General features: G+C 47.2%; 2 protein-coding genes across 8 annotated transcripts in view; both read right to left on the bottom strand.

Moving 5' to 3' along the window:
* HOXA3 (homeobox A3) overlaps positions 1-23,492 on the bottom strand; it is a 44,561-nt gene that overhangs the window by 9,775 nt on the left and 11,294 nt on the right. Inside the window, exons 2-5 of one of the 7 annotated variants that reach the window (XM_054495176.2) lie at positions 23,282-23,385; positions 10,104-10,293; positions 7,650-7,765; positions 5,779-5,861 (exon numbers count right to left, since the gene is read on the bottom strand). The gene's annotated coding sequence lies outside the window, so the exon portion shown is untranslated. Of the gene's footprint in view, positions 1-1,345; positions 2,072-2,099; positions 3,721-5,778; positions 5,862-6,088; positions 7,766-10,103; positions 10,294-23,281; positions 23,386-23,492 lie in introns of those variants that run through there. The other 6 variants (XM_063667446.1, XM_063667449.1, XM_063667447.1 and 3 more) reach the window with 6 other exon arrangements.
* On the bottom strand, positions 11,737-14,061 carry HOXA4 (homeobox A4). Its single transcript, XM_054495178.2, has 2 exons — positions 13,330-14,061; positions 11,737-12,783 (listed from the first exon to the last, which is right to left on the bottom strand). The coding sequence occupies exons 1-2, from the start codon at positions 13,943-13,945 to the stop codon at positions 12,437-12,439; spliced, it is 963 nt and encodes a 320-aa protein (XP_054351153.1). The 5' UTR covers positions 13,946-14,061; the 3' UTR covers positions 11,737-12,436.

Genomic DNA, 23,492 nt, shown 5'->3' with positions numbered 1-23,492 from the left:
ATTTCCAAGGGGTGTTTTAGAGCACTTGAAAGGGCCTCAGTTAAACACTCGGTTACTGCCGAGGCCGGCACTGGGGAGGGCAGAAGGGCCCTTTCGTTCTGGGGTAGTAAATCCCACTCAAGTAGGGGACGCCTGATTTGATTTTTTTTTTCACGTACAGAAAGAAATAATCTATATTTTAAGAAGTGAAAGGGGCAAATCCGACCTCTGACTCCTTATGAGTATCCCTTTCCCTACTCCAAGGAGCAGAATAAAGTAGAGTTTCCTGCACCTTTCCAGGGAGTTTCCACCCTTCCCAGGAGTGTGGGGTCCCCAAAGCCCAATTAGCTGGGGCTTTCCCAATAATCTGGAAACATGCAGTTTAACTTTCATCTGCCTCCACCCTGGCTACAGCTCTGTTTGGGGGGCTCTGAAGCTGGAGAGATGTCTGCCTCTGCTTCCTGAGGGCCCTTGTCTCTGGACTTCCCTCCAACCCAGGGACCACTGGCCAGTTCTGGAACTCTCCAAGCCAGCTGGGGGTATACAAGGAATGCCCAGGCCAGGCGCACTGATGAAGTCCAAACCTAATCCTGGCTCCCTCCTTCCTCTGTCTCCCGAATGTTAGAATAAGGAGCCCCTGGGCATCAAGCATGCTCACCCCACCCCAAGGCTCTCCTAGGTCTGAGCTGTCTTTCTTCAACCCTCTGGGGCAGAGGGTGCTCAGGGAAACAATGGCGGGCCCTCCGGTTCAGATCCTTGGGTCTGGCTTCTTGGGTCCGGCTTGTGGAGAAGCATGCTCTGCAATCTGGCACTAAACAAAGTGCCTGGAAGCATCATCAATAAAATGGCAGCGCATCTGCACATTTCCCTCATCGATTTCCCTCTTCCAGCTGCTCTGGCTGCTCAGGTCAGCCCTAACCCTCCATCCCCTGCCTGAAAACACCGCCATCCTGGGAGAGATTCCCCTTCTCACCCACCCATCCCCCACCCCTCCCAGGCAGTCTAGCCCTGCAAGCCGGTCCACCTCCGCCTGCACCTGGCTTCTGGACCCTCTTTCTGCCTGGGGATCAGCTCCTGAGACTCCAGCCCTGCCCTGCTGCAGTGGACAAAGCCACCCTTGCACTGGGGGCCATTGGGCCCACCTAGGAGCCCCCCTAGTGCCCCCTCCTTTACACCCCCAACACTTTCCAGGGAATTAAACTCAGAGTCTGTGGCGCTACTGGGAATCTTTCAAATGGTTTCGGTTCTAAAAGAAACAAAGGAAGAGAGAGGCTGAGGGTCCTGTCCATGAGCCAGGGTCTCCTCGGCTGACCTTTGTCTCTCACAGCCATAACTCACTCTAGATATGAACAATCGGCGGAAATACCTTAAAATAAATTCCATCCTCCTGGTATAGCCTCGACTTCCATCGGCTAGCTCGCCCAGAACCGCTCCATGAGTGCTGAAAACTGCAATCGGCTCAGAGAGCGCTCTCCGGAGAAGGGGAAGGAGAAGGAGGAGGTGGGTGTGTGGGGGTTGGGGAAAGCTCTGGCTCTGTAGAGAATCTAGAAAACGTAATCACAGGCGAAGCCTGTCTGGGTCTCCGCTCCAAATGCCACAATAATGCACTGTATTATGTGCTCACGTGGTCATACGTCAACTTAAATCCTTTTATTTGAAATAGGGAACCACTGAAGTAACTAGGTTTCCAAACAGAATATTCAGCTTTGGGGGAGGGTAGGTGGAGAACCTTGACCAGTGTTTTGAGTTTGAGTTCTGTCTAAGCAATCGGATGCTTGGAGCCATCCCCCCATGAGTACCATATAAGACATACAAGCTTATCTCCACTTATATTTCTTTACACACCCTCCAAACACAAGGGTTACAGCAATGCTATTCACATTTTTAGAATCCATTTAACTTTCCTTACAGCCTCCCACCCACGGACAAGCTGGATCCTGCACACCCATGCACCCCAGTCTCCTCTGGCCCACAGGCCAGTATATCAAAAGGCAAGGGGCAGGCCCAGAAATAACTGGCCTGGACAGCAGACTTCCTCGCAGCCTGCCATTGTATGGAGTTTGCTAACACCCACACCATACACCACAGATGCTAGAGAAACCAAAAAGGCACATAATTACCTGACAAAAGGTTAAAGCATCTCCTCCAAGTCCAGTTGGTTTTGTTCAATGGGAGCCCACTAGGAAAGATGTGCTTGGCTATAGAGTGGTGGGTCCGGGTTTTGCAAAATCTAGAGAAACCTAGTGCCCTGACTAAACTTACACTTAAGCATTTCCTCAGTGCACAGCTGAGTGATACATGGAATTATAGGTTTCTAAACATGAAAAATATCAGAGGAAATGATCTAATTGCTCTGCAAGAGACCGCCCCCCAAAAAAAATAAGAAAAAAAAGAAAAAGAATCAACCTTCACTGGAGTGCCTTAAGTTAACAAGGCAATCTGGGACCCTCTCCACAGGCAGGTCTGTCCACCCACTTTTCCAAGACAATTCTGTGTCCACCAGCAAATTCTCCCCCCACCCCCACACAAGTTCCTATAGAGCTACCAACTCAAAGATGAGAAAGAGCCCCCTTCAGAACTCTCAAAATAATCTTGAGCAGAAAACCAGTAGAGAACCAACTGTGCTCAGGAAGAACCTAACTGAAACAAATAAGCTACTCCCACCCCTGGTTCCACCCCTACTCCTGCCTTCTGCCTGTGACATTGCCCACTAATTTCAACATAGTTCCCTTTCATGAGCTGTCTAAAAATCGTCTCTTTTCTGGTCTTAGTTTCTGAACTTCTGAGAGTGCTCTGAGGCTAGTGAGATTCTCAGGCCATATTCTTTTGTTCCTGGAGAATGGGTCTTCAGCTGGCTATGCCTAAGTGTGAGGACTCATTCATAGCAGCTGCAGGAGGCTGTGCATGATTCCTCCCTTTCACTCCTCCCCTGCAGAGGAACAGAAGGAGTCTGATGAAAATGTAAGGCCCTTCATAAGAGAACTTGGTCATGGGTTGTCCAAATCAGAAGGGCAATAAAGAAGAGACCTAATCCCCTGGAAGCAAGTCCTGGCCTAAGCTGGTGACAATATTTCAGTAAGGTTCAATCTGTGGTGTAGCTGGAAGAGAACTTCCATGTGAACTTTTCCAGCTCCTATCTAAGTTACAAGCGGAAAGTAAGAACTCCAAGTGAAAACCTGCCTCTCTCAGGTTTGGGGGATAGAAGACAGGAGTAAGAGCTGGTTTCCAAAAAGCGTTCTCCTGACCCCCAAGAACTCACTCCTCTCATTCTTACTGCTGCCTCCCTCATACGCCTTACCAGTCATTCACATTGAGCTCTCCCGATACCCTAGAAAGGGACCTGGAGGTATTGTTGGCAAATTCCTCCCCACCCCAAAGTTTCTGAAGAGGCATCAACTCAAAGATGAGAAGGGGCCCCCTTCAAAACTCTTGCAACAGTCGAGCAAATCAAAACTCTTAAAGCCATAAATTGGCCGGGTGCGGTGGCTCATGCCTGTAATCCCAGCACTTTGGGAGGTGAGGTGGGTGGATCATGAGGTCAGGAGTTCGAGACCAGCCTGAACAACATGGTGCAACACCGTCTGTACTAAAAATACAAAAATTAGCCAGGCGTGGTGGTGCATGCCTGTAATCCCAGCTAGTCAGGAGGCTAAGGCGGGAAAATCACTTGAAACCAGAAGGCGGAGGTTGCAGTGAGCTGAGATCGTACCACTGCACTCCAGCCAGGGACAGAGCAAGACTCTGTCAAAAAAAAAAAAAAAAAAAAAGCCATAAATCAATGAAAGAAGTCATTGGTACTGCTTCAGAGAAATGCCTTAACGCCAGCAAAGCTTAGAGGCATCTCAGCTCCAGCCTGGGGCCTCCAAACGGCTGCTAACATCCCAGTTAATGCTCCAACTGCTGTTTAACAATTAACATTAACGACTTGGGGTGGGATGGGTGATTTGGTGGGATGAGAAGGGAAAAATCTGAGAAGTCAAAAGACATTTAACTTTTGAGGTTAAAAAAACAGCTTGTCTATGAGAGATCTTGGCCCCGGCAGCCTATCTGGGGAACCAGCAGCTGACAGTCCTCCTTTGCCACTCTGCAATCCACTTTCCTGGAGCAAAGCTGCAGGCCTTTTAAAAACCCAGCTGCCGGTCCCTCTTCACTTACTTCACCGGCCTCCAACTTGGCTTGCGCTGGGACTGACACTGTGGTCCTGGTCACCAGAGCCAAAATAGGGGGAAAGCTGGCTTGGAAAAAGCAGGCAACCAAGGGTACAGACCGTTAGCCAATATTTGCAAGGCTGTTGGCAGATTAGATATATCTGTACTCAAACACTGCAATCTGATTTCTCTGTCAAAAGTACACTTAACATTTTTGTCCCATTACTTAAATCTAGTGGATTTTCTACCCAGCATCAGGTAAGGCTTTCTTAGCCCACTGTGTGTGTGTGTGTGTGTGTGTGTGTGTCTTTGTGTGTGTGTGTGTCTGTGTGTGTGTGTTTGTGTATGTATGTGTGGATGATAGATTCTTATTTAACATGAGATATTTCCTGTGGGTGCGAGTGCAGTAGAAATGGGCCAAGTTCTCTGGACACGTGTGGATGTGTATATTGTGTTATACACAAGGCCCCAAACTCCTGCAACTATTTATACATGCAATTGTTCTGTTGTTTGCTGAGATGGAAATCATATACACAGAGTTACAAATTCCTGAAATGTTCCATCTATATTTGATATAAACAGACATACAGTAGCTGAGAAAGTAACCCAGCTTGACTATTGCTCTGTTTACCTTCTATCGGAAAAAATAATTGTATCCAGAACACCATATCAGCCTTATAGCACTACCGAATATCATGTTGCAATTAATTAACAACCCGATATCTATTTGGGAGCAAATTTAAGGGAAGACTGGAGGCCTAGGGAATAGAATACAAAATCTCAAAACTTTTTAAAAAGAAGTAATTCCTGAAAGAACAAAGCAAACTCATTCCTTCATACCATGCTTCTGAAAGCTATTCCAGCAGCCCCTCCCCCAAACAGGCACGTAATTTATGGATCTTTTACAAGGTAATAAACCACAGTAATTACCTCCCTGCATCCCAAACTAAGAGGACAAATTAAGTCAGAACTTGAAAATAATTTAAAACAGTTTTCCCTTGTTTCAAACAGGAAAAGAAAACGCCAAGACATAGAAAACCATGCTTTTCCCGTAGGAAGAACCGATGATGAGCCCTGATGAAAGAAGGGAGAAGACCCGCTGTCTGCGAAGGCCTAAAGGTTAGAAATACAGCAATTTTTCTCATGCCGAAGGAAAGGCAAAATGATCTAAGAAACTGCAAGGCAGTGATACACGTTTTCCTCAACAGCGAGCTGAGACTGGCGACAATTTCTTAACTCACAGCCTCAGCAGTCGCCTCAGTCGACAAAGAGAGCAGCCCACGCAGCGGCCGCCGCGCCCGTGCCCGTGGCCTTTACTTGCTTTTGCCCTGAAGTTCAGTGTAGTGGTTTGTTTGGGGCTTGCAGCAAGAAACAAACACACTCCCCCTGACTCTCCACAACCCATCTTTGCCTTCTGCAACCGCTTCTCCTGCCCATCGCTGGCTTTGGGGTAGGCTCTTTGTCTGCCTGAGGCCCCGCACTTGCAGGGCAAGAAGCTTAAAGGAATCCAACTCCAAACTCCTCCGAAGTTAAATATTGACCAGAACCTCTTTCAACAGGCCGCGGTTGCCAGGAACCGTGGAGAGCCAACTCCTCCCAACCGCCCTGGTGCAAAGTCCCACGCGGCGAAGAGTTTTAGAGCAGCGCTTACCTAGAAAGATGTTTAAATCTGAACCAGGAATTGTCTCCAACTCCAGGCGCTCAGGGAATCGCCTTTTCCGGTGTCCAGGCGCTCTGCAGACAAATAAACAGCAGAAGGTGAATGGCGGCTGCGAGGGAAGGGAGTTGGAGGCCGGGAGTGGGAAGCGCGGCTCATGCGGGCGCCAAGGTGGCCCTGGGGGTGACGCGAACACCAAGGAGTCGCCAGGGCACTCGTCCGTGTGGCGCACTCATTGCTCGAAATGTTCCAGTCTACAAATGGCCCGAAGATGGTGATTTATTTTTGTAAAATAAATACATACTCCATCTCCACACCCATACTTTCTCCTTTTTCTTTCTTTTTTTTTGGGGGGGGGGTGGGGAAGGAAAGAAAATGAAGCAAACAGAGGAAGCTGAGAAGGTGGAAGTGGCTTTGCTGGTGGTGTGGGCTGCTTTCAGAGAGCTCTCTCCTCAGGCACCACAACTTGGAGAATGTGAATGCTCGCCTTATTTTCCTTTCCTAACAAAAGGAAGCCTTGTCTGGGAGCATTCAATCACGGACTCTCCTGAAACCTCACTAATATGTGTTCATTTCTGTAGGCGCGAAATCAGACCCGGGTTCAGTCCACTGGCCAGAGGCAGTCTTGGGAGGTTTTGTGTTCTGGTTTATTCAATTCTGGGTGCGTTCTTTCTAGGTCCTAGTGGGCTGGCGGGGCTACCGCAGCACCTAGTCCCTCAGGGCAGACCAGCTAAGGCTGCTGGAAACTGGGAGGGACGCCGGCTGGTACAATACCTGCTCAGGGGCCCTGCTCCTGCCTGGCCTTGCGCAGCGGCCACAAGCCGATTTGATGCCTTATTTCTGCTCAAATCTCGTCCCTCACAGTGTTTGCAACCCTCTCTTGCCCTCTAACCAGCAAATGGTCACTGAGCCGGCAGTCAGCTTTCTGGGAGTGGGAGAGGCTGGGGAAGGGGCAAAGAATCGTCCGCTCGCCGGACCCTGGCTTGGAGAAGTTCTGCGCTCCGCTGGGACTCTGCGGGCCCTGTGTGTCTACAGACCTATCCCTGCCCCCACTAGCCCTTCACTCAGACCCAGGTAACCTCTTACCCCAGCCTGCCCCAAACCAGCCCTCCGCTGTCTGTTTGCCTTCACGCAGTTCTGTAGATAGCGCTAAGAGGGGCTATCAAATAGCTGAGGAGTCCCCTGACCCCTGGCTTCGGAGCCCCCTAGCACGTTGAACAAGTGGCCGCACACCGGTAGCTGCGCTCTGCCACCATTCGACCCGTAGCCCCCACAAACCAAAGGAAAAGGACTCAGGATCCACGCTGCGCCCCCTTTCTCTTGTTCAAACTTGCTTTCTGTGTCCCCAAAGGGAGTGCCCCCTGGTCTTGGGGCTCCTGGTATGACCATGAGCAAGGTGGACTCAGCCATCCTGCACTTTGCCTCTCCATTTCATCCCAGAAAGATCCGCTATGCCGCCACCCACCACTCCCCTGCGTGACACTTAGGAGTATGTAATTATTATGGTTATTATTATTTTTGCTGTTTCCTTATCTCCAAGTCTAATATTCATGGCTGCTGTCCCCCATAAATCGTTCAGACTAATGAGTCACAGAGAGATGCTGCCCAGGTCTCTCACTCTACAATGGCTGCCGCCGCTGCCGTGGCCTCTCTCTCCGCGTTTTTGGCGCTCGCTTGCTCCCTCGCTCGCCCGGCGCGGGTGATTTATGAACGCCGGGAAAAGTGAACAAAGCCGCGCGCCCGTCCTGTGGTATCTCTGCAGCTTTCCCCAGCGTGAATCAGAACATTACCAACTGTCTGCGCATCCGTCCCACTTCATCACCAAAGCCAGGATGTCACCGCAGAAAACCCAAGCCCGAACTCACGTTTCCCCGGACGCGGCGCGCTCCCCAGACTCGCAGAAACCCTGCGGAAAAGGCCCCAAGACCTGGCGAGGGCCTGCCAGCTCCGTCCTCCCTGCCGAGGGCTCTCTCCTGCCTTCCTGAAGGAGTTAAAAGATTTTGGAGATAAATCTGAGGGTGTGTGTTTTTAAAAATCAAATAGTAAGTTGGAATCTCACTTCTGAGAGATTCATTCCTAGTGAGGCCCTGACGACTCCGATCCATTCCTGACGATCTGCATTAATTATTTAATGAGTCACGTGACCTCAAAGATTACAATTTCAATATCTCCCTTGAACAGGCGCTACACCTTTATCAGCTGCAACCAGGGTCCTTTTTTTGGCTCTGCAGGCCTCCGGGGCACATTCATCCTTGCCCTGGTCTGAGGCAAGCCACCATCATCGAAATAGCAGGGCAAAAATGACAGAATTAGTCATCCTGGGATTATGACCGTTGTGGATAGTGGAGAGTCTACTGCTCTCTGAGGTGCCCTGACATCTGTCCCCTCCTGAGCCCAGTGGCCAGTCCACCTGTCTGAGCTCTATGACTAGGGTGGCTTGGTTACAAAATCTCCCCAAGCAGCTTTGATGGCCCATGAGGCAAGAACCCATCCTGCTTCTCTGGCTGTACACACCTGTGACCATCCAGGTCAAGTGTAAGCTTAGATGCATACCTCCATTCCTGGCAGAATATCTTCCTAAGAGGAAAGATGTCTGTGCCCTTATTGCTCTCTAGAGTGAGACTAAAGGTTGCATTCCACCCTTGTACTCATTAACATAAGGAACGGTGGAGGGAGGATCATTCGGCTGCCTCAGTTTTCTCATCTGTAAATTAAGAAGATTGAACCAAAATGGCCTCCAGGTCTCCCTCACTTTGGACAGTCTTTCAATCTGGGAATCTCTTTCAGCCCCAGGAATCAATCCCAGAGAAAGTAGGGCTGGCTTGAAAGGGAGGGGGTTGCCCCATGATTTTGGAGTCTTCAGAAGAGGTGCCAGAGTTCTGTAAGTTGCAGCCTAGAGGGTTTCAAGACAGCCATAGCAGCCTCCCTCATACCATCAAGGGAACAGAACACACGTCTCTTCCTCCTGTTGTTTCCAGCCCATGTGTTCCTTTGAAACACGAAGCAGAATTATTCTTGGGACAGTGTATAATATAGGGAAGGGGCAACACAGCAGCAGTTGAGAAAGGTGAGCGTGTGTTCTGCTATACAAGACTGTGTCTAGGGATGCAGAGACCAAGGGAGTGCCAACGACAGCCCACTGCCTGCACAGAACCCACTCATTCAGAGGGGAAGCCCCAGGCTTTTTTGCTACATTGATTCTTTGGGGTTTTCTTCTCTTTCATTCTAAAGAGTCATTGATCAGTTTCTATTTGGGAACTGCTAGAGGGAAGGCAACAGTGAGGAGAGCAGAGTTTGGAAGCTTCAGGGGAACAGGGGGACAGAGGAAAGATGGTGATATCCACCCCACCCCACCCCATGGGGAGGAGGTTGAGATACAGGGGAATGGGGTCCGCTGGGACAACTGGGTATGAAGTCAGAGATGCTATGCAAAGGGACTTCCCTCCTCCCCCATCTATCTAGGTAATCTTCCCATGGCTCCATCCTGGGTATTAAGTACTCTACTATGCTTGTCACAGTTGAATTCCTGCTGTAATAAAACACTGGGTATATCATAGATTTCAGCAAAACTAGGGAAGGAAGCCTGCAAAGTGCCATTTTTCTTCAAGGGGGAGAGTGTTAAGTACTTAATTCAAACTGTGACCATTAAAGTGTCTCCTATCCGATTTAGGTTGATTTCAGATGTTGACAAAACTTTTATCTCCGGAGTCATGCACAACTTGGCTCTGTGACTAAAGCAGATGAGTGTGTATTGGAAGGAGGGAGAAAGAAAGAAGAGGAGAGCATGTGTAAAGCTCATTTTGGTAAAATTATAGAGCTTACACAAAATACTGTCTTTAAAGGTCAAGGGTTTGAGGGGCCAGTAGGGTTTGCTTTAAAAAAAAAAAAAATTAATGAGATAGAAAATTTGTCCTCTCGGTGAACTCTTATGGTTGCCCTAGCAAAGGGCAGACAATGCACAATTTTGAAGCACAAGGTGGGATTTTCTAATCTCGTATAGCAAGTTCCCTTAAAGGCCAGTTTGAAGCAGGCAAAATAACACTTAAGAAATGACAATCATTTGGATCATTTTCTATAATCTGGGTTTTGTAAAACTCACCAATACCTTAATAATCAATACAGTTGGGACAAAAATGCCATCTTGTCCTGGAATATCAGAAAAAATGATCTCAATCCTCTCTCTTCCCTTTCTGGATAGACTTATAAGTACAAGTGAAATAAAGTCACCCCCTTCATCCTCATACAACTGCCTGCAGCATGAAGCTAATGAATGTTCCCATACCCCTCTTTTCCCACAAAGGAGAAATATAAGAATTTACCTTAAATGATGATAGTCTGCCATTTGAGATTTTGCAGCTTGACACTCAATTTCCACTGAGAGTCTAGGCATTTTTTTTTTTTTTTTTAGCAGACAGCCAAGATGCTGTGTCCTTGCCTGAGACCACATTATTTGCAAGAAGATCCCTCTCTCTTCCACAGACTTTTCCCAGAGAATGCCTTTCAGAATTGCTGTTGAATTACAAAGAAGTATTTATTGTTTGAGGTGATTAATGATTCCTGGGAAAATTGCTATTTTCAGCGTGATTTAATTTTGTTTTACAAGTGTGTGTAGTAGGGGGAGGGTTAATAAGTTTCAGCAGCAGTTGCATTGCCTCCAGAAATCCCTGGCACCCGTTCACACCTTATAAAATGCACTTTATGCCAGGTTTATCCTGATTTGGGAAGGTAAGTGTGTATTTGTTTGCTCCCGAATTTTCTTGGCTCCTCAGAGGCTGATATCTATCACTTTCCTCTCAAATCTGATTTGTAGGTATAGAACTGATCACCCTTGTTTGTATCACACACAGGGCAGCAGGGGTGAAAGGCGTACCAGCTCTAACACTGGCTAAAGGGTTTTGCCACTAATGAGAGAAATGTGTTTAAAAATCCTCTGATATTGCAGAGGCAGGTGAGCACTAAAATTACTACGTAACCTAAAAGCTGCACTTTTTCAAGGCCAGGTGACAGTTCTAATATTCTGGGGCTAGTGTGCATGGGTTTTTGTGGTCTTATTGTAGGGGACTCCCTGCAGTAAGCACCAAATCTAAATCAGTAAACAAATACTAGGGTTATAGAGATCGAGAAGTGGGTTTTGATTTTCAGCCTTTTGGATCTAGATCTCTGGAATCGAGCAGAAAAATCACAAAGCATTTGAGGAAAGTGACCCTAATTCAGAGTTTGGCTATTTTCCAGCAGTAAACTCTCCCAGGTCTACTTTGCATGGGGTGAACTTTAGGAGTATATCATGCTTTTTCTTTCCTCAGAAGAGACTTTGGAGAGTGTACTTGTAAAATTCAGTTTATTTGAAAGCTCTTTCTTCAAAAAAGAGAAACAAACAAGCAAACAAACAAAAATTCCCAGTCTGTAGTTAGTGAAGAGGACCTTAAGAACAGCCAAGAAACAAAAACTAATCTCAACCCTTTGCACAAACTATTTTTTATCTCCTGGGAAACAGGCAGATTAAGTGTGAAGGTGCAATAAATACCAAAGAGACCACTTCTTTCCAAGTGTGCTCAGAGTTCAGTGTGTAGAACAGCTGCAGAAACTCCTGGGCCCACAGCACTGCATGGTTTCAACTTTCATTGCAGGGAAGGACACGTTTCTATGCCTTACAGAGACTTGAAGCCTGAAAGCCTGGCCAAGTTTGGGAAGAAGAGGAGCCCTCTCAGAGCTCAAGAGCCTTCCTGCTCTTTGGAACTTTTCCACAGTAGGCCAAGCTTGACAAGAGTTCAGCTCAAGTTGAACATACGTACACACACTCTCACACACAAATTATGTGAGCCATCAGAATCCAAGTGAATCCAGCTCAAGCTATCTACAAGGTTTTTACATGCAAGGTCAAGTATCTCAATCCAGAGGACTTTTGTTTTCTTAATGAAAAGCTTAGAAAACACACGAATCTTAGATTTTTAATGTTTTTTAAATGGAGTTTATTCTTAGCACATGGCTTTCTGTGTAGCCACATCACAATTTGTACAGTTCCACATAAGTCTAAATGCACTCCCCTCTCCCCAAAGACCGTGCCCCAGAAGGGGACAACAGTATCTCTGTAACAGTGTCTTAAATAAATGCAAGTAAGAAAAACTAACATGTCACACCTACCATCAAGGTCTACACATCTTAAGAATTAAATAATCTTGTGAGGTCCACAATATCTACTCTTTCATTCAGTTCAATACAAGCTTGGATGAGCTGCCTTAATGGGGGAGGAGGAGGTAAGGAAGGTGGGGAAAGGGTCTGTTTTCTTCTGCTTTCAACAAAGATGCAAGTATATGTCCCCAGTCAGCATGGGCTGTCCAGCTAGCTGACTGTAGCCATCTCAAAAGTATTTGATACCAAGTAGTCCTTCTCAGGTATCCACACCTGGCAGCCTTGTTTCGGGCCAGCAGGTTGTTCCACTAGCCAGCATCCTGGACAACTGTTCTCTCTTGGGTGGCAAACAGCACAGACTCTTAACCGGATAATGTCTTCTTTTTGGTTATCCTTTTCACCAATTTGGGTTTGTTTTGGTGTCTATTATGGTCCAGATGGGGAGGGGTGGATGAGGAACGGAGCAGGAGAAGAGAGGAGAAAAGCAGGTAAGGGATAGAAACTGGTCAAGGTCTCTAGAAGATTATATGGAGGAGGGAACGGGTGTGGAGGTGCTCGGGTGGGGGTGGGGATGGAGGTGCGGGCTCTGAGTTTGTGCTTTCCCTGGTGGGCCGGCAGAGGCCGAGGCCGAATTGGAAGATCGCATCTTGGTGTTGGGCAGTTTGTGGTCTTTCTTCCACTTCATCCTCCGGTTCTGAAACCAGATCTTGACCTGGCGCTCGGACAAACAGAGCGTGTGGGCGATCTCGATGCGGCGCCGCCGGGTCAGGTAGCGATTGAAGTGGAACTCCTTCTCCAGCTCCAAGACCTGCTGCCGGGTGTAGGCGGTTCGAGAGCGCTTAGGCTCCCCTCCGTTATAACTGGGGTTGACTGAAAACCCAGAACCCCAAAATAGAAGGCCAAGGAGGAGGGAACGGAAGAGAGGGAAAGGAGGAGGAGAGAGAAGGTGGGGTGGGGAAGAGCAATTGGACATCATCATTATATAATAACCTGACACCAAGTTCACGCAAGATACATAAAACGGCAAAGAAAATGTTTCACAGGCTATTGACAACGGGAAACACCCGAGAGCCATAAAGAATGGTGCTGGGCATTGGGGCTGAAGAAAAGCTTCAAAGACACATGGCCTGAAGCCTCTGCCAGGGCAATTAAATTTATGGGGGCTATAATTACTGCCCTAACAGTTTGGCGTCTCGTAAATCTCCTGATAAAGGGACCCTGGGTACAAAAGGGTTCTCATGTTGGGATCAGGCGGCTGGCTGGCGCGCACATACCCACATCTCACCGCAGCCCGGGCCAGATGGGGGCTCCGCTCCCGAGGCCCCCTTCCCCTGAGCCTCTCCCTCCTGACCCCGACCCTCGAACCCAGGCCCAGCCCCGGCCCACCTCCCGAGCCTCCCCAGCGGCGCCACGTACCGGCGCTGACATGGATCTTCTTCATCCAGGGGTACACCACGGGCTCCTTGCCCTTCAGGCCCAGCGGGCTCTTGTCGGCCAAGAGCAGCGGGCACGCGGGGGCGCTGCCCCCTGCCGGGATGCCTGGGGTGGCGGGGGCCGCCTCGCAGCGCCGCGGGGCCGCTGGGGGCACCGCGCGAGGCTGCAGGGGCGGCGGCGGCTGGGGCTGCAGGACGTGGCTCGCATGCAGGCCGTGCGCTGGGCCCTTGGCGTGCGCCGGGGGCTGCTCGGGCTGGGGCGGCCGCGCGGGGCTGGCGCCGCCGCGGTAGCCATAGGGGTAGGCGGTATCCGCGGCCCCGTGCGCGGGGTACAGCGCGGCGGCAGGGTAGGCGGGCTCGCGGGCGGTCCGCGGCGCGTAGTAGGAGGCAGGGGGCTCTCGGCCGCCGCCCGCGTGAGGGAGCTGGGGCTGCTGCGGCGGCAGGTGCTGGGTCGGGGGCGCTGGGGGCTGCTGGTAGCCGGGGCCCCCGCCCGGGCCGCCGTCTGCGCCGCCCGAGCCGCTGTGCTGCGCGTACTCCTCGAAGGGAGGGAACTTGGGCTCGATGTAGTTGGAGTTTATCAAAAACGAGCTCATGGTCATTAATTTGTGAAGTGCAAAAATACTAATTTTTCTCGCGTTGTCGTTTTTTCTGGGCTCTCCGAGGCCCCTCCCCCTCCTGCCTCGCTTCCCATCCCCCTTTCCTCTGCGCCCTTCCCCTCCCCCCGCTGTCAAGTGCCCACTTCTCCCCCTCCCGCAGACGCCGCCACCAAAGTTCGAGCCGCTCCTCCCCAACCCAGCGCGCGCCCCGCCCCGTGCCCCACGTGCAGCGCCCCCACCAATGGGCGCACCGCGCGCGCGGACCCGGATCAGGAAACGCGCGGGTGCGTGATGGATGCTGCTGTCTGGTCCCTGGGCTGGGGGAGGGAGCAGGCGCTTTGGACCCCAGCCCCCCAACTTTGGTTCCCCCTGGGAATTCAGGCCCTGTCAGGCTGTAGGTCCTCTCGGGAGCCCTCTGCCTGCCCTACTGCTGGCCTAGGCCTCGGGCTGTCTGGCGGCCGCGACTCAGCGCTGACCTCGGGCACAACCCAGTCAGGCTTCGCGTCCTTCAGGGGTTCTAGGCTAACAGGCGAAAGGAAGGGCGTTGGGACCGAGAGGCATCCTGGTTTTTATGTTCGCCACTGAGAGGCCACCAGACACATTTTCTCAACCGCAGATCCCCCTTCCCCACACCCTGCTCCTTGCGTGTCGGCCTGAGAGCCCTTGCTTTGAGAAGCTGGGCAGAAGCTGCAAAGGGTGGGCGGGCAGCTAAGAGAAATCGACCCAAGGATGTAAAGCGAGGCCATTCCATTATAACTGGATGGACACTTTTCATTTTTTCCTTCTTTCAGAGACAATCTGTTTCGTGTTTTCCTAAGAAAAATTGGAACCTTCGTAATAGCATCTAATTTGACGGGGGTTGTCGATATGAGAGCTAAATATGCCCGCGTTTACTAGGTGCGATTGTGAGAAGGTGGCCCAAGGATGGGAATGGATAGAAGCGACACCTCCACAGAACCGAGCTTTGAAAACAATAACTTCCTATTTCAGAACTATCCCCAAACAAAAACAAGCTAAGGGTAGAATAAACACCTTGCCGGGTCTGATTGCTGATGGGTCTTTTCCAGCTAAGAATTTCATGTTTTCTCTTTTAGATCCTGCTTTCTCAGGCAGTATCTGAGGCTAGAGTTATATTTGCAGGACATTCTATAATTTCTGAATTGCTGAAAATTAGCGTATTAACGATATCAGAAGCTCCGGAAAGGAGGGAGAGGAGACTGTTGCCTGCCATTTGGTAATTGAAATTTGATGGGTACACTAATTACGCCATTATTGACAAATAAATTACTTATTAATTCCACCTAATGTTGATCTTTGAAGTAAATACTGATGCCTTATTTGTGCTGTGTGCTTTCTCCCTTTCTTTTCTGAATAATAGACATATCTAGATCCTCTATTTTTCAGCCTAAATTAAAGCAGTGCAAACTAGCATAGTCACCATTCTAAAAATATTTTCATATTGGCATGCAAAAGCAAGGATTTTTCAGCTGGTGCACCTTAGTTGATTTTTCAAAGAGCAGTATAAACAGCCTTCTCACAACTGAGTCTGGAACACAGACAAGGAAAATTATTTCCTAAGCCTGGAGACACTTCAAAAGGAATGTCAATTCTATCTTCATTCATATTGGTTACTCATATGAGTTACTAAATGCTGGAATATATTCATTTGATGGATAGTCATTTAATGCTTAGCCACATAAAGCCTATTATATGGGACTAATCTTTAAACTAATTTAGGAAAAGAGGTTAAAAAGGGGATCATATTAGCTTTCTAACTGGAATCACCCTGAAGTGGTACAAAGAGATTTTCCACATTAGGTGCATATGAGTGTGAAGAGTGCTGTCCATTCACATGAGGCACCCTGAAAATTTGTTTTTAATGAAATTTGAGCCACAGACAGAAATCAACACTGAGTGTAATCTTTAGCCATCCTCTCTAGACTGGAGGAAAAATTTAGAATGTGATACACCTACCTGAACCAATATCTCTCCCTAGCAAGAAAAAATAATATACACATAGGTTATATACAATGTAATATAAATAATATATAGACATATAATATGTATTACAAATCTGAACCCTATAAGTTTCAGGGGGGACAAAAAGCATGACAAGGAAATCTTCCCTCCTCGTGTCATCAGCCTTGAGTACTAGGGTCTTAACCATATCTGTTTAATATTTACAGACACTAAAACACAAAATTCTGTTGTTTGGCCTCAGAACCTTGTACCAAGTTTCTATTTTTAAGTATTAATGAGACATAAGCACTGTTTTGTATACGGTTAACCCAAACGAGTTAGCTGTGCCTGTGTTTTGTGTGATTCTATTACTTTAGGAAGATGGCCTTACACAGAATCCCCCAAGGCCTGTAACTTGTCTTTGTGGTTCGTATCATAAACACAAACGGAGCCAGGACCACCAAGTGTTATCTCACACACCGACATTTTGACATTTTACTGCAAGATTTATGGCTGTAATAAACAATCTCCGTACCTTTTCTGAACCTTCCTCAATCTCCCTTTGCAAACCATAGCATCATTCCATTGAATCAAATAATCTTTTGAAAAACATTAAAAAAAAATCTCTTGCCTTTACACAATATCCAAGACACCAAAGTAAAGCCAGGAAGAAACTAACTCAATTAATAAACAAACTGAAGTTTACCAGCAGCATTTTGCCTGAGAAAAGATGGGATGCCCTGAAATGTAGCAGAGTGGGAGCATGCTAATCCTCGCACACCAACTGGCTCCAGTCCCAAGCAGGATGAAAGCGTTATCCTTTCCTTAGGAAACTGGTGAGCACATTTGCTCATTTCCACATGCAGGGATAACATATATTCCCAACAAAAGCTTTCTTAAAATCCCATTAGGTGAAATAACTTTTCATCATGTCCTCGAATCCCAGATGGAGAAGAGTGAAGGGAGTCGGAGGGAGAGGGAGGGTGCGAGGGAGGCAATGTTTTGCAGCTTGGTTTGAATCTGATTTGAATCATTTTGAATATATTTGTAACAGCATTCCCTCTTGAATGCAACCCTGTCCCAAGTTTCAAAGTGACCGAACAGTGACACCGTGTGCATTTTGTTTCTTATTAATCTTACACATTGACAGTCTTTGTTAAATCACAAGGCGCGCCCTTCACTAGCCGACATTTTCATATTTGTTAGACGCACTGACCTGAAGTTCACCTCAGCCTTGGACTTTGCGCTTCTAAAAGGTCTATACAGTGTCTTTTAGTGAGCAGGGTGCTTTGCCCAGGTCACTCCTTCTCAGGAAAAACCAAGGGGAAAAGCCAAAGGAAATGTAAACGTTATGGAATGTATTGACTGTATTTGTCCTTTGTTCTTTAGAGCGAGAGTCCCCCAGACTGTCTCTAGCTGATGCGTGTCTCTGGAGCTGAACAGTGGAATGGCAGAATTTCAAAACGCCTGATGGTGGCATTTGAAGGCTTCCCCCACCACCTACACTAGACACAAGATTTGAGAGGAACAACACTTTACCAGCCATTTGACCAATTAATTCTTTGGGGGTAATTTTCTTGTGGTGGTTTAAAATAATGCACACAACGCAGGGATGAGGACTGATATTCATATTGGGATTACATATGAATTTTAACTGGGATTGTTTGAGAGGCCTGAGGTTCAAAATCCTCCAAATAAAGAAGCAAGCACACTAAAAGCAATAACTTCTGCAAGTACCCTTTTCTTCTACTTTGAAAACTAGCTAAGTTGTATCTATGGTTTTTGAAGCTGACATGTCTCTAAGGTGTGTCACATGTTTTTAACCAAAAAGCAAAATAAAAAGTTTTTTCCCAAAGAGACACGTAATTGTCTTGTTGATTCATCGAGGGGTTTCAGTTTTCTTCATTTCACTAGCCCAAGTGTGGTGAAATGTTCACTGCTGCAACAGCAATCACCACAGTTGTTTCCTTTCTTCCGTTTCGTCTGGCAAACCCCCATTTGGCTTCAAGCTCTTGGCCAGAGTGAAAACTTTACACATTGCACAGAAGCACCCTGATTACTTCCATGAAGGCAGTGTTTGGGAAATATTTACTTTACCACTGAACATACCTGGCACCATAAAATCCAATCAACCAAAATATATTGGGGTGATCTTAAACATTCCTGCAATAGTCCACATTCTGAGTAGTTGAATTATCTCCAAAGTTAAAAAAGAAAAACCTAGGGAAAATATTTCACCTTTCTCTTCTCTGTTTTCCTATACTGATCCCTTGAAGGTCAATTCATAGAAAAGGGAAATATGTCCTCTGGAAAATAGATTCTTACAGCACCAACACTTAAAGCCATTCTAGATGCATGAAAAATAAAATATTCTTTAGCTCTTCAGCTGCAACTACGCATGAGGCATGGTTCTAGTCGGCTTCCTTAATACACTATTCCCTTTCTTTTCTGCTCTCCCACCCTTCTCCTTAGGTTGCTTTCTCTTCTCCTTGGCTTTTTTTTTTAATTCCACGTGTATTATTAAAAAGTACATTCTGTACTATTCTGTCCTGGTGGTCTTACAGAGTGGCCTGGTATTTGTGGATTTCACCTTTCTGCATTCCCTACAGTCTAGTAATTCACTTATAGCTTGTAGCATTTCTCTTACATTCAATCGTGGTTTAATAATAAACATTTTTAAAAATTCCAAACAGGAACATTTTCATGGCACCAGTAAGCATTTTGTCACTGGTGGTGGTGGTGGAAGGGGTGAAGGAGAATTCTGTGTCTTTCAGGAGGGTTTCCACTTCCTTCCTTCCCCTTCTCAGATCTCAGAACACTTTGCATTCAGCGGACTGTAGTTTCAGAAAAATCATATTCTATGTTTGAAAACTGCAAAGATTACATTTTGCAAGAAGTGCCTGTGTTTGCATTTATTCTTACACACTTTAGGGGTCATCATGTGCACTAAAAAGACCAAAAAACGGCCAATCAAAATCCCTCTTTTCAAATAAAGGAGGTTTCCTACACCATTCTGTTGCCTTTGAAGGCATAATGAAATATTGGAAACTTGCAACATTAGTTTTTAAAGCTCCACAGTTGAGTTTTTAGCATTTTTATTTTGTGACAAACCCACAGACTCCTGGTTCTCCAACACCTAAGGTGTTGGTGTTTCAGTAATCTATGCCTATTTACCTGCTGCTATTCCCTCAGAATGGGAGCGATAATTCAAGATGAAATACAGCATGTATTACTCTTGAAAAGAGGAATTTTCTATCCTTTCCTCCGTAATTGAGGTCATTCAACCACTAGGGTTCACCTGGAGTCCATACCATGATACACGTGTCACTCTGAGCCATTTTATCTTTTGTGCTGATAGTCAAGATCACAGCTCTAACATTGACATCAAACTCTGTCTGGGCAGATGACTAAGAGCACTGCACAATGTAAACTTTTGACCCTCAACTTTTTGACCTGCAGTTGTAACGCACTAACCACAAAGATACACAAAGCCGAGCCTCTTCTTTCAGGGGGAAGGGGCCCCCCTAGCATCTCAGGATGCCCTGCTTCTGCCACTGCCATTTGAAATTAGAGGGTGAAATGGATATTTTTGTGTGTTTGTGACTGTACTTTTTGTTAAATCAGCCTATGATCTGTTTGTTAGCACCTAGGAACTAGATTAACTTGAAATCACTCGTGATTCTATCTTACAAGGAAAATTTGGAGCAGAATGGAAGAAACTTGCAAAAAGTGAAAGAAAAGAGAAGATGGGGGAAAGCAGGCAATGGGAGGTGGAGACACTTTTTCCCTTTATTTAAAACTAAAGACGCAGCCCTAATTGTTGAGAGAGTTGGCCCAAGTGGGTGAGTTGACTGTGAACTTGTACTAAAGCGTGCTCTGCTGGCGATTCCTAGGGTGTGCAGATTTATCTTCTCTGCATTTACTTAACCCGGCAGTGAACTGCGCGGGCGTCATTTGTTAGGCGATGACAGACTTCACCTCCAGCAAGGGCTGCTTCACAAAATTGCAATAATTATCTAATAACCTTCATAACAAATATTATTATTGAAAAGACTGGTTTGTGGGGAGGGGACCTGGTGGGAGAAGAACAAATTTATTTGTGAACAACAAACAAAACAAATCTGGGCAGACCTTCAAGTTCTGGGGCTTAGAATGGCTGGGGCTGTGGATCCCCTCCCCTATTTGGGTGGGAGCTTAGGCTGACCCCCTCAGCCCTGCCTGGGAGCCCTGTTTATAGTTTTGCCATTGACTAGAAGGAAACTCCTCCTTAGAAACCAAAGGGATGGAGCCCACAATGCTCTGCACTCTCCATGGTGGGCAAGCCATGGACAGACCCCCAGCCAAGGCAGGGGAGAGGCTGAGAAGGGCATCTTTTAAGCTAAAAGGATTGTTTTCCTCCTTAATTGCCCATCCTTTAAGATGTGATTTGCTTTCCACTCACTAATTATTTGGATATAATACTCTCAGAATCTCAACAAATGAACAGGACTCTGTTTTTTGGTAGGAAATTCTGTCTTGCTCTCCCAGAGCTGCCAACAATGAGGCAGGGGAAAGAGCAGGAGAAAGGGAATCTTGGCATAATGTTGTGAAATTAGACCATGGAAACCCTAACAAACCACTAAGTAAGTGTGACCAGAAGCTTCCTGTTGTATTTATAGTTCAGAAATATTGTCTCTTCAGCTTGTGGGAACAAACGAGCCCCCGCACATTGCCGCTGAGGAGGAGCACAGATACGCACTTCTGCCACCAGCTGAGGCTGGATGTCTTCATAAAGCCCTCAGTGACAGACATATTTTTTCTTAGTAAGTTCCTCTGCAAGAACAACCCAAAAGAATCCACAAAAGAAATAACTTATCTACAGAATGAGCAGAAAACCAGCCATCCTCTTTATTATGCTTCCTATGAAAATAGGAAGAAAGAAAAAAAATCTTCCAGTAACACATAGGTCTGACTGCATGTTGTATTTTTAAAGTCATTTTAATTCCATGTGGCCATGTGGGTTTGCCTGCTCTCTTAAATTCTACTTAAGTTTTGTGAAGATTAAAACAGACAGAAATAAGCAAGCTGACAATATTTACAGCCTGTAATTTTTCTCATTCCTTGGAAAGATTCTCTATGTTCTGTGGTGCTGGATATGACTTCAACAGGCTTTCCGCTCATTCCCACACCCCAGGGTGGAATATGGCCATGAAGTAGTGTGGATATTTTCTGTGTAAGTTACTCAAACTAAACTGGCAGAATCCCTGTCACTCTTTTTTTTTTTTTTCTAATTTCAATCACCAAGAAATCACTCAAGCAAGATCACCAAATGAGTAACTAAAATGGAAACATAACCCAATATTTTCCAATAAGGAGCCCAAAATTCAGAGCAGCAAAACAAGGAATCCAGTATTCTCACAGACACATAACATTATAAAAGAGAACTCATACCCATGTAGAGTTTATATCCTTGTTCCCACTAAGATGTGGACACATCTTCTTGAATGCTGAAATACCAATGTTTACTTTAATAGGTTACACACAGTGACTTCAGGATTCTTCACCTTGCCACTATTCATGAGAAGTAGCACTTGTGGGAGGGTTTTGATTTTTCAAAAAAACTTTCTAGGTTTTGCTTTCTGGACCTCTGACTTTAGGAACATCTGTTGGACTTACGTTGAGTGTAGGTGGCCTCTGCACAATAAAGTTTATTGAAATTCCAAATCTATACTTTCAATTTTTTCACTTTAAGCACTTAATAGGTATCTTTACCAATTAATACTTGCTGAAAACTGCCCAGCTCCTAAGGAGAAAAGCAGATCCTATTTTTTGTTTCATTTCTGAATGCAGTAGGAGAATTTGGCTTAATTCCTAAAATAGGATTGGAGGGAATCTACTGGGTCCCTTGTGGGTACCCATCCAGAAAAAGATCCCAGGACAGGCCACAGTCCCCAGTCACTGGACTTGGGTTTTGCCATTGAAGAATATGGGGGGTTGGGGCCAGAAGGGGTGACTGGGGCCAATAAGGAATTGTACCCAGGATAAACTTATTTCACCTTACTTCACCCATTGGTGCAATTTTGGAGACTGTTCTGGAAATCATAGATTATGTAAATTTCGTGGGATCAAACAGAAACAGCAGCTAACAAAAGAAAGGCGGAAATCTCCTACTGACAAAGGACCAATTTCTTCCCTAAACTACCGTTTATGATGTGTCAGGAAAAACAACCTAATGGCTCTGGGGACTTTTAAGTTGAGCATTGAAGACACCTCAATTTCCCCCAAAACTTTAGAGCACAGTTTGGAACAGAGAATTCGCCTGTATATTGAGGGGGAGTGAATTTCTCCAATCGTAATGTTATCCAGGGGGCCGCCTAAGTTGCCTTCTGAGGGTCCTGTGCGTAGATGTTTTTAATTCTACAAAGAAGGAGAGAAAAAGGAAAGAAGAGAGGGAGAAGAAAGGCAAAGCGGAAGAAAAGAAAGCGCTTTAACCCCTTTCAATTAGCCTGGGGATTCAAAGACTAAAGTTAAATCCGGCCATAAAGTTTATTGCTTCAGACTCACAAGCGGGTGAGAACAGTCCCGCCGAAATAAAAAGAACATGCAGGCAAACAGGGTTCAGGGCCTGGTCCCGGGTGCGGGGGAGGGGGTGCTGAACACCCCCCACACCAGGGTGGGGATCCTTGGTCCTCAGGGTCCAGTGGGCGCTAGCAGCCCAGGATCCACCTTGCAACCCGGGGGCCCAGCCTGGAGGTGCTGCCCCAGCCTCGCCGGCCTCTGCCACCCTCCCGCTCTCTCGAGCTAGCCTGAAACCCGGCCCCGAAGGCCGCCGCCTCAATTCAGCCCTGCCAAATGACCCCGGCCCGCGAAGACATATTGCCACAGCCCCGTAAAGAATCCCGCCAGAGTCCGCCTCGGCCCTGCCCCGGCCTTTCTTTCAAACTCCCGAGAGCAGCGCGGCCCTCGGCGCCCGCGGCCGGCGCCCCACTGTCTCCCAGCCCCCACCCCAGGGCTCCGCGACCCCCAGGAGCTGGCCCGGACCCGCCCAGCAATTGCGCGGGGGACTGAGGGTGCGGCCCTGCCAGGTCCCCACACACAGGCCCATTCGCACACAAAAATCATCTTTTTGCACGCCGGCGGGAGCAGCGGAAGTCATTAACATCCGCGGTTGTGCTGCAATTAAAGTTAGGCCCGGGGATGCGGCGCGGCCACAGGCGCTGCTCACCCTGCTGCCTCCTCAGAGCTGGCTCCTGGCGCTGCTCTTTTGGGCAGAGGGAAAGTTTGCTCTGCCTTTTCGAATTCAGAGGCAGCCTAAGTTATTGAACCAGAGAGAAAGAGAGAGAGAGAAAGAAAGTTTCCAAAGTACAAATAAACTTGAAAGCACTCAGAAGGCGAGCTTACCTTAACTCGGAGGGAGCCATATTTCAGAGAGTTTTGAGAACTTGTCGTTTGGACACTTCTGGACCTAAAATTGACAGTTTGAATGGCCAGGCGGCACACGTAGCCTGCAAAAGAGTCAAATGGAGTCCAGCGTTAGTGAGATTATATGTTATGTGGTATATAATGTTGGATGTCAACTCCCCAAAACCATAAAACTTACTTTAATGGCCCC

This window comes from Pongo pygmaeus, chromosome 6 (genome assembly GCF_028885625.2).
Source record: "Pongo pygmaeus isolate AG05252 chromosome 6, NHGRI_mPonPyg2-v2.0_pri, whole genome shotgun sequence".
In the NCBI taxonomy this organism is placed as follows: domain Eukaryota; kingdom Metazoa; phylum Chordata; class Mammalia; order Primates; family Hominidae; genus Pongo; species Pongo pygmaeus.
Note: the sequence above shows the minus strand (reverse complement) of the source record. Positions and strands in the feature narration are given on the sequence as shown.

What these genes read in the sequence shown, in the direction of transcription:
- HOXA4 (XM_054495178.2), bottom strand. Translation starts at nt 13,945, where the DNA reads ATGACCATGAGCTCGTTTTTGATAAACTCCAACTACATCGAGCCCAAG. An exon ending in GAAGATCCATGTCAGCGCCG is followed by an intron (nt 12,784 to 13,329) that starts GTACGTGGCGCC and finishes CTGGGTTTTCAG; the next exon opens with TCAACCCCAGTTATAACGGA.